Consider the following 16,315-nt stretch of genomic DNA (forward strand, 5'->3'; position numbering starts at 1 on the left):
TTGAAGACCCACGTGACTGGGTTTCAAGTAATGAGTCACAACGGAACCCACCGAAATGTCCGGTGTGTTACCTTAGGCTTATATAGTAACTATAAAATGGAACAGATTATTGTGAATGAAGAAATTCTTCAGTAAAACACTATACGGGTCCCCTTGTGAAAAAATATCATAACATTAGTAAAATATTCAATAAAACACTATGTGTGTAAAAAAAATATCATATCATTAGTAAAATACTAAATAAAACACTATATGTGTAAAAAAATATCATATTAGTAAAATACTCAATAAAACACTATATGTGTAAAAAAATATCATATCATTAGTAAAACTCTCAACTGGGTTTAAAATAGTCTGGTATATAATGAAATGACCTACAGAGAAGCGCTTAATACGTGAGGTAATATGCGATAATGAACTCGCGCAAATCAACAACAGTAATTCATTCATATCAAGTGTCATTTCTTGTGAGATTACCTTTTGAGCTTTATATATGATATTTTTCAGCTCTCGTGATTCCTCTGTATAATTTCTAAAAACGCGTGGAAACCAACCCATTTTTTGACTCTGAATCCCAATAATTGCTTAATCACCCAAAGATCGACTTTACAAAAAATAAGTAAACAAATAAAAAAAGCAGTATACTTCAGATTCCATCATTAAAACTCAGGCACATGTTGTAGGGGGTCCACCTCAATCTCCCTAAGCCTATTTCTATAGAACTTTCTGGATTCTATGGCCACGGTCTTTCCAGTTTCAAAGATTCACCTATATGGAAATCATCAGACTGCAATTTTTCATGAGCCTGGAAGACAACACCCTTGCAAACTGTAATGTACGGCACCGAATCCCTAGTGAAAAGTTACCAGTGGGGAACATTTTACAAAATACAAAAAACTTTCTCAAAGAAGGTTTAGATAAAAACCAAATAAAAAATTAAACACTATATAACAAATATAATAAAATGTAATAAACATTCGCAAGTAGTCAAGAGAAAATACTTCATAAATTATAGTAATTATATCCTTTGCCTAAGATACTACAAGCACTTGTTTGAAAGGTGGCCCGTAAGTTTGATAGTGTTCAGAAATATATATGGCCTGATGTAGGCCTCTGAACACAGTCAACCTAATAGAGACTAAATAATCAAAATAATCATTGCCAAACAAGCTTACGGCTTAGTTCGTATTTATTTATATGGAACTGTCTCGAGCTTTATAATATATTCATACATACATACATACATACATACATACATACATATATATATATGTGTATGGATATATATATATATATATATATATATATATAGAGAGAGAGAGAGAGAGAGAGAGAGAGAGAGAGAGAGAGAGAGAGAGAGAGAGAGAGAGAGATCTATAAAATTTGTTATTCATCTATAAAATTTATTATTCTATATATATATATATATATATATATATATATATATATATATATATATATATATAGAGAGAGAGAGAGAGAGAGAGAGAGAGAGAGAGAGAGAGAAGCAAGCACAGCAGTTCATCGACAACACAAGTTATCCTCTCCCAGTGCTGTATAAAATTCAGCGAGGAAAAAAAAGTAAAACTGAAAACCTTCGGCAATAAACAGACCGTCAATAAACACTACATAATAATAAAATGTAAAAACGTAAAACAGTCTTGTACTGTTTTAACAGCAAAAGAACCGGTGAGGTGAGGAGGGGCAAAAGATCGAGAGAGAGAGAGAGAGAGAGAGAGAGAGAGAGAGAGAGAGAGAGTCAGGTGGTTCATAAAACCACGTGGTTTATTCTTGGATTACGTTTTTTTGTTTTTTTTTTTTATTCAATCCGAGACTCGCAGTACACGATCACGTAGCTGTCACGTTCAGTCCGCGGTTCAATACGATGGTTATATTCCTTTGTTGTGAGTCATACAAGCAGTCAGTCGCGCGCTCTCTCTCTCTCTCTCTCTCTCTCTCGCGTATGTATGTATGTGTAAGTTGGTGGGTAATTTAAGCGGATGGGTGTGTGTGTGTGTGTGTAAAATCTCCCCCTCTCTCTCTCTCTCTCTCTCTCTCTCTCTCTCTCTCTCTCTCTCTCTCTCTCTCTCTCTCTCTCTCTGAATTACCGAAAACATCATGGAGCTAAAAATATCAGAAAAGAGCAAGCAGAGGTAGATTAATAATGCCCAAAACGATACCAGGAAAACTAAGGAAAGCACACAGGACATTAATCCGCTACGCACCAGCATCGATAATGCAGCGTCTATTCAATGCGTTACCGGCTCATCTGAGGAACATATCAGGAGTGAGCGCAGACGTGTTTAAGAATAAGCTCGACAAATATCTAAGCTGCATCCCAGACCATCCAAGATTGGAAGATGCATTAGCAATTTTCTGTTAGACATCAGAGGTGCCTCACACTGAGGGACCTGGGGCAACCCGAACGAACAGTAAGGTCTGTAAGGTGTAAGGTAAGGTATACACTGTATATATGAATTTACTCAAAATCGCAACTTTAAGACACGAATTTTGTCTGTTTTGCGTGTAACAATACAGCCGCCTATGTACAGTAAGTATGTGCTGTACACAGGTAATGATTGTGCCTAAACTGCTTGCATAATTGTACACTGAACACTGTTCTTCATTGGTTTTATGAAATTTAGGCTGTTAAGCCAAGCACTTGGGCACTTTCGCCATTCAGCACTTACGAAAGTGAAAAGGAGGAAGTGGAGAGGTTAGACAGCAACATGAAGAGATCTAGAAAGTAAAGAGATGAAAAGAAGAAGAAGAATCTAAAGCTGGAACTGGGAGAAAGCCCCACAGACACTAAGTAAGACACAAAACCCCACAAGACACTAAGCAAGACACAAAACCCCACAAGACACCAAGTAAGACAAAAAAAACCCACAGACACTAAGTAACAGACAGAGGTTGGGCAGCAAGACTGCACAGAGGGAGCAGGAACGGAGGCAAAGTAAAATGCTAAAAAAAAAATTCTATGCGGCTGGGTGCCCAAAAGACACTGAAGACCCCTTTAGTAATCCCTACAGTGCACCACGTTAGCTGCATTTGTGGCACTACCCAGGGGCGTCATCTGGTCTCTAAAAGTTAGGGGGACATTCTGAAAATTATGCGGTTAATAACATTTGAAGAAATGAACATGGTTTGGTGTATTTTAATGCCATATAAATATATGGATGATATTGAGGGAAAAGGATGACTGATTTGTCAATATTTGTCAGTCAAGTTCATAAGTCCACAATTTACAGAATGGCTAAAATACAGTACACGTCTTCTGTGACATCCTCAATATGCAGTTCCACTTAACTCTATAGAGACTATGAACAGTATTTAATATTATAAACTTATTTTATGGTGCAGTATATTATAGGAATAATAGGACTCTATTGAGTCTAGAATAATAGTGTACTGTGACAATAAAAGCCTTTTACTCCAATGTGGGTTTTAATATCTAAGGTTAGGGATGGTAGCCAAAGCGATAGTAAACAAGCAAATGTCAAGAATTAGAATGTACTACTTGTGACACTACCATTGGAAAAGCAAGAGTAAGTATGGAAGGGATAATACTGAATAAATTGATTGCTGAATGTATGAAATGAAAATTTTGCAAACAATAACATAGCTGGACGAGAAGAGAAGCGGTACTGGAGGAAGAGATGCATGGAGGCAAAAATATTTTTCCGCGTGCAGTAAAACGTCCTTGGTGAACATGACAGATCATAAGATGGGTCGTGTTGGGTCCTGGTGGAACGCAGCCAAGTTTTTAGTACGCCTAAGTGCAATGACCGTCCGTTCAGCCTCACATAAACTTTCTGGAGAGATCAAAAGAAGTCTCAGCAAGCGTTCAACCTGTGGGAGCATTCTTCGACATTCCGGCACCATATTTGCAAATGCCTTTCGGTACTCCTCAACAGATGCACCACTGAACTGATTATGGAAGAAATCAATTTCTTGCTTTAAGGAACCAGAAAGTTCTGGATATTTCTTGACTGACTTCTTTGAATGACTCAGTTAAGAGCATTTCACTTAATTCGTGGTACACTGAGATTAGATGAAGTGAAATACTCATTTAAATACTCTGAGGCACTGTCAATAACTTTGAAGAAGAACTCTACTCTATAATACTCCTCTGCATAACTGGCAGTATATATATTCCTGAGAACCTGCCGCTTGTGAGAGTCACTGGAACGTTCTAGTTCACAATCCTCCTCAATTTTCTCTTGTGCAGCAACTTCAAAAAATTCCTTAGACTTTGTTTCTGTACGAAGGGATTTGAGATTTTCTGCGGCTAATTTGACATCAGCAAGCATTCCATTAACTGTGACTTTTGAAGCCTGAAGAGCTTTATTAAGATTTTCTAGAACTTGTAGAACAGGCAGAGAAGCAAAGAGCCCAAGGACCCACTTTCCTGTTAACAGACAGTTACGAATACCATTGGCTCGTGCAGCTGTAGATGAACCAAAGTCATCTGCTGCTTTCTGAAAAGCTTCCACAGCTAGTTTACAGTTATCCAAAGCAGAATTTAACCACCGAGTTGGGCAGATTGGCTTCAGTAGTGGTGAGTTCGGTGTGTTTTCATCCTGAGCATGAATATTTAGGCAGAGATGCTTGAACTTTCCAGAGTTGTAATACATATCCCTAAGTTCATGAACATTATCTAAGCCTAAGGCATCCCTAATGAAAGGCGCTGCTTGTACTGCTTTAGGAATTACAAGATGGGTGACATGAAAAAAGTGTGAGACAATTGACACATGTTGTCCCCCCTTGAATAAAAAGTAGGGGGGATATTTCCCCCGCCCCTTCGCCCCCGCAGATGACGTCCATGGTGCCACTACCCACCTGCGGGGCTATCAGAGAGTTGCGCCAGCCCCTTTCACGGTCAACTGCGTCGGTTTCCTTCTAATTTCCTGCCTCGATAACGTCTTCTCCGATAGAGAATGGGTCTGAATTTTTATGGGGTCGAGTTTTTCAGTCTGAGTACTTCATTTTCTGAAATCATTAACACAAAGGTCTGGTATCGACCGTCAAAAGCTCGGAACTTGAGAGGTTTGTTTGGAGCAAGGTACTATAGGTTTACTGTCAGTTCAAAGTGTAGCAAACAAACGACAAAGTACTAACAGACAATCCATGGCTAAGAATGCAGCGTAAAGGGTCATGAATTACATGGGGATCCAGGGGGGCTTTCCCCCCCACCCTCGGCCTAGTTAGGATACGGCGTCCGAGGCTTGATTAGGTAAAGATAAATCTGATTAAGTCATATTCCTTCTGAAATGCCTACTAGGCCTAAAGTAGTCCTGACACCCATCTACAGCAATACCAATAATATCTACAAGTATTAACTCTACTGATATTAGTTCCCTTTAAAAAAACGCATCATTAAAGCAGCGCAAACCGTCACGGTCTCAAAATCCGACAGAAAGCAAAAGAAAGCAACAGACGAAGAGGAGAGCGAGTGCCGAGTGGAGACCTAGTACCATTACGCCACCACTCTCGCTTTCCTCACCAAAACCAAATTCCTAACAAGGAAGAAAGTTCTCGAGCGCCTGTTAAAAGTGGAGGAAGCAATTGATTATCGGTCTAATCAGCTCAAGTATATTGACTGGCTGATTTACAAATTTTAGGCATACGTGCCAAGCACTGGGGCAACTAAGGCCATTCAGCGCTGAAACGGAAATTAATAGTGAAAAAGTTTGAAAAGTGTAACCGGGGAAAAACCTCCCAATTGCACTATGAATCAGTTGCTAGGAGAGGGTGGACAGTAAGACGGAAGAAAGAGAATATGAACGGAGGTACAGCAAAAGGAATCGGCTCAAGCATGGATGTTGAACAACTGCAGGCTCATCAAGTTGCAATCGTTACAACTTTCACTCACTTCCCTTCGATAACGGAATGAGCTGACATACGCACATGCATCTTTATCTGATTGCGACTACCCGCAGGCGACTAAATAGTACCTACTACAAATTCTTTGACTGTCGTTAACAGAGGCACATTGTGTGTGCATTTGTGTGTGTGTGTATGTATGTTGTGATAAGGGGTTCGACATGTTAGTAATGAGCATGTGCAGGTATATGGAGACACCTTTTGTTGTGCAAGTTTTCCTTATATATATATATATATATATATATATATATATATATATATATATATATATATATATATATATATATATATATATATATATATATATATATATATATATATATATATATTATATATATATACATATACATATGTATATTATACACGAATATATGTATACAGTATGCATATATACATATATATATATGCAATTATAATCTTCAGTTATAATTGACAACTAGTTGACTCATTCACGTGCTTTCGTGGGGAAATAACAAAATACAAAATGAACTAGTTGCTAATGAAAGTACCGCTGTAGGTAAAAAAAAAAAAAAAAAAAAAAACTAGTCAGATGTCCGCTTAGCTTTATAATAAGATAATTGTGGTTCCAAAGAAAAATATCTTAGAATTAAGACTATAACTTGCGGTACTATTTTCAACAACAACAACAAAAAAACTCGGCCTATACTCCAGAGTGGTATTTTTAGCCGATGATGAAATCTGGATTCGCTATTTTGATTTTCCTGCAAAATGGGCGAATTGCCAAAGAGAAAGTTACGATAAAAGAGTCGTTAAAACCGTAAATACATCATCATGAACCTTTGACGTTATTCATAATATGTTCAGCCTTTTATTAAAGCACACATATATATAGCCAATAAAAACGTTTTTGATCATTTTCCCCAAGGTTATAATTCATTTCATTGTGAACATGCAACCGGCAACTCTTATCTAACAACCTATCCCACGCGAAATTCTTACGAGTCTGTCCCGCGTATTTTAAATCGTTTGCAATGTCTAAAGAAATTATACCATCCCTCCTCACAGGTTAATCAGCCAATACCAATACTGTTTGCGAATTCCAATTCAGCATCCAGCATGCAAACCTGGCTAACGCCGTGACGCTAAAAGTCTTAACTTACCCTTGACCAGCCACTTCTTCCAGAGATTTTTCTTCCACGTGACGCAGCGTTCCGTTCTCTTTCAGCTCGTTGCCCGATCCAGTCACTATGATATTTGTCAGGAGGGAATTCATGGCTGCGTTCGACGGGGGAATGAAGGGAAAAAAATGCAAATGATGAGACGATCAAGGGAGACGACGTTCTGACGTTTCGACCACAACTGTTCAGATGGAACTGGGAGTCGCTCGCTTTATAGGGCTGATGAACACCAGACGTCGAGTAAATGAGTTTCCAAATGGTCTATTTCTAAAAGTGATTTTTCCTTAATTAGCCGTAGATACAGGTGTACTCATGTAAACAGAAAGAATTTACAGTCTTCAGTTCTAGTAAAATGTATGGCTACATATAAAGAAACTTTCAATGCTTTGTTTTTTTTTTAATAAAAATCGAAAAAAGGCTAATAGGCAACTTAGTTATCCGTGGAGGCGTGTTCGTTATCTGAGCTTGCTATTGGTGGACAGGATGTGTAATCTTTCAATGCTTCTAATCCTTGGATGAGCTAGTATTTTATTCAGTTTTTTAGTGAGGCCTTGTCTTAATGGCGAATAATAATATACCATTTATCAAGTTCTAGATTATGAGCATTGTGTAGTGTGTGTGTATATATATATATATATATATATATATATATATATATATATATATATATATATATAAATTATTTCACTTCAACAGGGGTATTTGAAAATAAAATCCAGTGAGAAACCTGCAGAATATTAATATTAAGCATTATTCTTAACATATATATATAGTACATATATCTATATATAAGATATATATATATATATATATATATATATATATATATATATATATATATATATATATATATATATATTATTCAACAGGGGTGGCCTGAAACCTGCTCACTATAAATTATCAGAATTATTATGATTATCAAGGTTCAAGTGTTCTATAAATTATTATGTTCAGAGCCTTAGATCAGCCATAGGGTATCCGTTCTCACACACATCTCGTGTAAAAACAAAATTAATACATACAGTATATACCAGATCCAGGTTGTACGAATACCCTGATTTCTTGTAAAGAAAAAAAAAAAACAAGGATTTACTCTTCCCTTAAACAAACTCTTCTCACGGGCAGATTGTCAAAAGAATGAGTTATGACTTCGAAAAGGGCTGTTAAACCCAAAAAAGTCAGGCTCCTCAGCAAAGTACTGTGCACTCAAAAAGGAATAAGAAAAATCCGAACTTTATAAAATTAACAATATTTATTAATGAATCAGAGATAGCCGTAAATGGTGGTTGGGGTTACGGGGCTAGAAACCGCACTCAACTACAAAAAGAAAGCAACGGAGGGAAAGTCACAGAGGAAGAAAGAAAAAACAACAAACTCAGGATGGCGACAAAAAAAAACACAAACATACGACAGTGGAAGGCAAAGATAAGAAAAATAACCCTTAATTCTATTTATAACAATCAAATACCTAAACCTAACGTACAGTAATAACCTGACTCTTTAGCTAAATCGCATACGCACAAAATCCAACACCGTAGAATGTATCTTGAAGATGATTCTGCCGATTACCACCAGCAGCTCGAAGCCTCTATAACACCAGACAGCATCAAACGTCAATGAACGCTTTTAAATGTATATGCCCTTACCAGAGGCAAGTCTCCCTGCGATCATCACAGATCACACGTGAAGTTGATTCCGCCACCAACAATTCTCGTGTCCGTAGCACGACACCGTCAACAGTCTCACAAAAAACCGCTATCAATAATTACGCTTACCGGAGGTAAGTCTCCCTATGGACGGAGAAAGCTACAACAGAGGTGAACGCCGTGATCAAAGCTTGCACCATAGGTGATGACTGTACCCTCGCGCGGCACAGGTCTCAAGAGAGCAGACACAGGCGACGAATCGTTGAATATTGTCCTGCCGCAGAATACCCACAGGAAGTAGCAAAGCTGAGTTAAGCTGTGGCACTTTATGCACTTGTCGCAAGGCAGACGAAAGGGGCAGGCAAGGGCAAGGCCCAAAAATGCAGCAGATCTCTCGCTCAGACAACTGGGGCGGAACTCCTCTTGAGAGACGAAGATCCCACATACACCAGACCTCCGCTGAATCACCCAACAACTCAAAAATATATATGAAAATAAAAGAGAAAATGATCCCACATGGCTGTGTTGCTAGTAACAAGCGAAACATCCGGCGGTGGGGAACAAAACAGCCCAAACCTTCATTTAAGAGCAAAAATTAACAAAACTTAAAGTTAACAGCTACGTTACTGGGCTTAAAAAGAAGTTAACTTTTCATGTTAATATATATATATATATATATATATATATATATGTTATCTCTTTGTATATATATAAGATATATATATATATATATATATATATATATATATATATATATATATATATATATATATATATATATATATATATATATATATATATATATATATATATATATTATATATATATATATATATATATACATATATATATATGAAAATATAACTAAACTTGTAACGTATGTAAACTTGTGCTCTATAGAATTCCGGACCGCTCGACCGATCTAGATGAAATTTTGCAGGCGGCCCTCATTTGACCCAAGGAAGATTTTTGAATAGGTTTCAAACCCGTACCCACTCCCTCCGGGATCCTTTATTTACTGCAGGTCCTGGCAGATACCCAGCCATGGGAGAGCATTTTGGGCTAGTGTGAAACACGGAGCGTCGGGAACGTAGGTTCGTACACTTTCTCGCTCAATGTCGGGCCAAGTAACGTGACTGGAATTGCAGCCACACTTAGAAAAAATTTCCTGCATCTCCTTAGAATTCTTTTGTTGCGTAAAGTATGTGTACTATCATTGAAAATGCTTTTCTTCTCTGTGATTAGTAATTCTGTCTAGAATTCATTGCTTTAAATGAACATGTTAATCAAAACCAGACCACGTGTTACTCCCTTTCTAAGGTAAATGATCGACTGTCATTTAAAGTTTTCCCCGGCAGCACCAGGTCGGTCAACTAGTATGTATATGTATATATATATATATATATATATATATATATATATATATCATATCCAGTTCTTCACAAGATTAAATAAACGACAACTCATTAAAAAAAAAAGATGTCCTTGACAACCATATCAAGACTGCATTCTAAGTAATGCCACGTAACATTTCACCCACTCACTCTTCTCATTTATTGAGATTCCAAATAGTATGCTAATTAATCAACCACCTCCTCACTCTCTGTGACGTCAGGTAGACTCATTTCTATAAATAAATCAGATTTTCATTCTCTTCTTTTCTTCAAGTACTTTTTCAGTCATTGCTTCCATGTAGACTGGTCTTCCACAAGCCTCCAAGAGACAAGGTTATACCTGTTGAGCAGCATTTTCGCTCATATACTTGTGGAACTTGACTCCAGAACTTCCTGCCTTACTCTGCGTTTCGAGAATCATTTACTATTGAGCAAAAAGTTTATCAAATCTTAATAATGAAAGACTGTTGGCAACTTTTTAAAATCTTATTGCCCGTCTCCATCACATCTTGAATTAAACTTCTGAATTCTATTTATACTTTTATTTTTCACTGCACTCTTAGCATATTCCCCTTTCCTACAGGTACTATTTTGGCAAGGGTTCCACTGAGCTAATAGAAAAAGTCCCTTCTTTTACTTTAAGCAATCTTGCGATAACTGTCTAGCCACAACTTCCCACACCGACTTGTGGACTTCGGTAGTCTTCAAACTGCTTGCTTCAGTAGCTGTTTCTTTCCTTCTGTTTCCAAGCTTTGGAATTCTTCCCCAGCTTCAGGTTTCCCTGAGTTAAAGCTCACATGGTGAGGTGGTAAATTGGGTAAGAGGTACCCGGACAGTTTAACTATGGACAGTTTGCCTATTGGACATTAAGCCTACGGATAGTTTGCATACTAGCGAACAACTGTTCCATAAAATACTGAAGGTATTCTTGTGTGTCTCTACAGCTAGTAAAGAAGTGGTATATTTATCTTATTTTCGACAAGTGTCTGTTAAAATGGAAATAAATAAACATTTATTTAATATTATATATATATATATATATATTATATATATATATATATTACTCCAGCTAGTAAAGAAGTGATATATTTACCTTATTTTCTATGTTTCGGTTAAAAAGAAAGAAGTTAAAAATCCGAAATCCTTGGAATCAGATCTGTTGCGATTTTTGGAATTTTTCGAATTTGGGAACTGTGGGGTCAGGAGCATTATCAAACATCACTGTTTTCCTTTTTTTCGTGTCCTTTTCATTATAGTTATTTATTCATTATAGTTTATTATTATTTATATTAATATACTATTAAATGAATAAGATAATTAAGGTCATCACTAATAAGGTAGAGGGACGATTAAGACCACATGTTCACTAACACGTCAGCAAAAGCATTTCGTAAGACGCAAAAATATACATAACCAAAATAGCTGCAATTCAGCTTGTGAATTTTAACGATAAGTAAGACTATAAATATGAAATGCATTTCATCATATCGATCTTGACGACGGTTGTTCTTTACTGAGTAATTTTTGCCATCAGCAGTCAAAAAATCACGCTCACGGCAATGTTCAGACTTAGCGCCGTACCCACAATATGTGATCGAAAATATGTCTATAAGTGGAACAATAGTAGAGGGCTGTCATTGGCTAACTTTTCCCCCGTGGCAACCAGCCAGCCAATCAGGATTTAGCTGTATTCTGTCTGAGAAAGATTGTTTTGCTCATTAGAGGCTGACAATGACGTAAGTGCGTGTGTTTTGAATGCAGTACTTCGTTTTTAACAGTGTGTGTATTTTACTCATTACAGGAAGAATAGAATGAACGCCTTCTCACTATTTTGAGGTCAGAATTGTTGGGTCAGGGATTCTTCAGCAACTAAAGAATTTTTTTTTTTTTTTTTTTTTGCTTCAGTGGCTATTTACTAACGCTGCGTTGACATACCTTCAAAACGAAATTCATCTCTTTAATCTCTCGGTCTCGGCGAATGTTAGTCGATCTCTGTTTACCTTTGCGATCCGAGCGACTGACAACAACAAAATTTAAGTTTTTTTTTTTTTTTTTGTCTTCCAAAGATGTATTGCCTGGACGACACATTTTTTAAAACATTATGAACACTCACACAAACTGTGTGCATATGTGCTAATACCTATTGGTTAGACAGTGGTTCTTGAACTTTTTTGTCTTGCGCCCCCCTTATGTATAGACCCCACGCCCCCTACCCCTGAAATTTTTGCCTAGTATAATCTATAAACAATATGTTGTCTATTTGTATGCTATTATACTTATCATAACAATAAAAGACAACTCATAAACAAGATTTAAAATTAAAATTTACTTATATTTTGAATTTTTGGCATGTTTTGAGATAATAATTAGAAAATATATGGAAGCAGTGATAACGTTTTTGGCAATTTTCTAATTAACATCACAAATTGAAAAAATAATAGGCACCATCTGGCAACTCTGCTTGCGCCCCCCTTGGAAGCTTCTGGCGCCCCCCTAGGGGGCGCGCCCCCAGTTTAAGAATCACTGAGAGTAATTTTTTTATAGCAGTATCTTTTCCTGAGAGAGAGAGAGAGAGAGAGAGAGAGAGAGAGAGAGAGAGAGAGAGAGAGAGAGAGAATGATAATGCCAGGCTACAGATATATTTAAGAATCTGACAACACTTTTGATAATGTTCAAATATAAACTTATTCAATCAGTATTCAAATCATATAACGAATAAAAGTTAAAATTTTATGAGTAAAATAAAGTTGGGAAAAATTTAGTGCATTAAGAACTATACTGATCGCAGAGTACGGACGGTTGAATTCCTATTGTCATCTGAGATGAATATCTTGAGAGTTGTGAAAAAAGAAGAAGAAAAAAAATGTCTTCATAACAGTCAATGGACCCCGGTATAGTTACACTTCCTCATCTCTCGTACTTTAATATGGCCCTCGCGCTGTTCCTACAATTTTTATTTTTTACATGCATGTTTGCAGAAATAAACAGAACAATCAACTTTCTGGGCTGCTTTCAAACCACAAGGTCGGCTTCATTTGCATCTGCGAGGGAGGGAGATCTTGAAACGCAGCCTTCGCTTGACGGGAAAGATTTATGAGAGTATGGGATTGGAAAGGAAATTTTACGACCGGATTACAGGACCCTCAATGGAAGGATCACGGGTTAGCATCAGCCAGATTGAAAGTCTTGAGGAACTTTGGCTGGATGAATAAATGTATGTATATATATATATATATATATATATATATATATATATATATATATATATATATATATATATATCCATTTTAACAGACACTTATCGGAAATAAGGTAAATATACTACTTCTTTACTAGCTGGAGGAGTAAATGTGTATATATACATTTATTCCTCCATAAATGCATATATATAAATAGATAGATAGATAGATAGATATATAGATAGTTAGATAAATATATTTCTTCCCACTTTAACTAACACTTTTCGAAAATAAGGTAAATATACCACTTCTTTACTAGCTGGAGGAATAAATGCATATAAGTTAAGTGTTCTTTAGTTTTCACCAGACCACTGAGCTGATTAACAGCTCTCCTAGGGCTGGCCCGAAGGATTATACTTATTTTACATGGCTAAGAACCAACTGTTTACCTAGCAACGGGACCTACTGCTTATTGTGGAATCCGAACCACATTATAACGAGAAATGAATTTCTATCACCAGAAATAAATTCCTCTAATTCTTCATTAGCTGGTCAGAGAATCGAACGCGGGACCAGCAGAGTGCTAGCTGAGAACGATACCAACCCGTCCATTGAGGAACACTTAATGCTAAAATATGTATAGTGAAATAAACATGAAATTTTTAATACATAAAATATATTCTTTCATTCCTTACATGCCATCGCGGTGTATATATCATTTATCGTCTCGTGTTTCATACAATATCGTAGCTTAAATGTCATGGATGACAATGCAACCAAAAAATCATAGGTAGGGCTACCAATATGAAAATAACAAGCAAAAGATTCAAAATATTAAAATGAGCGGGGATGCGCGCAGAAAATAGCCTCATCTTTATTTCACTATACAAATTTTAGCATTATACTGAAGTACATAATTCATATATTCGAACTATCAAAATTCAAAACTGTCCGTAGGCATAATATCCAGTAGGCAGATTGCCCATAAGCAATCTGTCCGACAGACCACAATAAGCTGTAGGTCCCGTTGCTAGGTAACCAGCTGGTTCTTAGCCACGTAAAATAAATCTAATCGTTCGGGCCAGCAACTAGGAGAGCTGTTAAGCAGCTCAGTGGTCTGGTTAAACTAAGGTATACTTAATTCTGACAGACTAGCGTAGGCGAGGCAGTAAAAGTACTGGAGCATGTAATTACATTAACATTATCTGACATGGGATCAGAACAGTAGATGGGTATGCCAGTGATTTTTTATAGCTGTAATCTATTATATTTTTTAGGCTCTCTCTCTCTCTCTCTCTCTCTCTCTCTCTCTCTCTCTCTCTCTCTCATACCTGTTTGTTTTTTATGTAACCTAATCAACTCTGCATTGAGCTTAACTGAAGCTCTGTAATTCCGATGGGTGAGACTCATTCATTCAAAATATAATTAGAAGAACTTTATCTCGTTTAAGTCTTGTAGATTTTGATAATAATGTTGGCAAAAGAGTATAATTAATTTAATGTAAAAATTATGAAAATTTTTTAGGCTACTTTGCTCCTGTCGTGTATAAGTGAACAACGAATGTGACGATATAAATTGCAAAAAGAAATTCGAGTCTATACGGTATTTAACGAAATTTGCGTATGAATTTATTAACTAATTGTCCGTTTACTCTAAGACATGTGTGAGTCTAGATCTATTATATATGTATGTGTGTCACTGTTCATTTGCCTAATAAAAACATATATGCGCTTATCTGCATGAAAACCTTCACAGAACGGACGCATGCGCAAAGAGCGAAATTTTCAGGGCCTGGCGGAAGCACGAAGGAAACTCACAGACCTGTTGTCCCTTCGTCTGACCTTTCTCTGAGATGTCTAAAATATGAACAAGGTGAACTGCATCTGACATACAGCAAATCCTTCCAAGGAATCTATGAAAATTCATGAAAGACCCTGAAGAAGAAGAAGAAGAAGAAAAAAAGAAAAAGAAGAAGAAGAAGAGCAGCTAAAAGTAAATGAAGATTATTAGGAACCAGCAATTAGTGAGACCCAACGAGCCATGGAACCTACGCCAGAAACTGGGAAACCTTGAAAGCAGTCAGTGGATCGTCCTCCTTCATAATAATGGTGGCAATCTACTGAGTTTACAAGCACGGTTTAAACTTGGTCACGCATCGCGCATCGATGCCATCTACCGAGCCTTCGTCTAGCTAGCATGAGCCTACTTCATTTCGATCAACGGGTTGCCTAGCGTCGAGACTATCCGGCAACTGGAGAGGTGGCCCCAAGAAACGCAGCAGAACTTACCCTCCTCAAGAACGCGGAAGCGTATCAACAAGACATGAATGATTAATTTTCGCATCCATTATTCGTGACATCCCCTGCGAACAATAACTGCATGGCCGTCAACTCGAACCGAATCATTTCCTCAAAAACATCTCTTGCCAGGTATCACGTTTTTGCGACATCTTACGTGAGGTGAATTAGACGAACATTCCATTTTAACTCTTCATAATTCTGTTGTATGCTTTAGTGAGTATTCCCGTCATTTCTAAGACATTCTTCTCTCAAACCTAAATCGTCTCAAAGGCATACTGCCCTTGACATCGGTAAGGTGCAGAAATTATAACTTTTGTTTTCATGCATATATCACCCCTTTATATTAGGGCTACTCCGTTGGCTTGATCGTTATTAAATTTACCAGTAACCTCTGATAAATCTTATGCTTTCTCAAACATATTGTGACTTGGCCAATACGATTCCTTTGGTTTGGTCTGCTAGGTGATTCTGTCCTCAAAGTTTTGGTAGTTTACTTATTCATATGTGAACAATACCTCTTTCGAGAGCTTCACAAGGTGAATTTTCAAATTTTTCTGAAGAATCTTTTTGGAATAAGGTTTCTTTGTTGCATTTCTTTATGGAAAATATCATGTCTACGCAGCCAGCGAAGTGTCGACACTGCAGAGTTCTGTGTATTCGGGAAAGAACACATTATTTGCAAGTGTCAAGATTCCGAAAATGGCAATTTTAAGAGGTTGGTATGGTTTCCCTTTCGGTTTTATGCTGGTCCGCTGGTATAGTGGTTAGTGT

The 16,315-nt window shown here is 37.0% G+C and overlaps 1 protein-coding gene across 1 annotated transcript in view; it reads right to left on the reverse strand.

The window, feature by feature from the left end:
* Nucleotides 1–7,224, reverse strand: part of LOC136836960 (purine nucleoside phosphorylase-like) — a 52,485-nt gene extending 45,261 nt beyond the window's left edge. Inside the window, 1 exon segment of the mRNA XM_067101490.1 lies at nt 7,008–7,224. Coding sequence (XP_066957591.1) covers nt 7,008–7,120 — 113 coding nt within the window. The 5' untranslated portion in view covers nt 7,121–7,224.
* Nucleotides 7,225–16,315: the final 9,091 nt, after the last annotated feature.

The sequence above is a fragment of the Macrobrachium rosenbergii genome, chromosome 57 (assembly GCF_040412425.1).
Source record: "Macrobrachium rosenbergii isolate ZJJX-2024 chromosome 57, ASM4041242v1, whole genome shotgun sequence".
In the NCBI taxonomy this organism is placed as follows: domain Eukaryota; kingdom Metazoa; phylum Arthropoda; class Malacostraca; order Decapoda; family Palaemonidae; genus Macrobrachium; species Macrobrachium rosenbergii.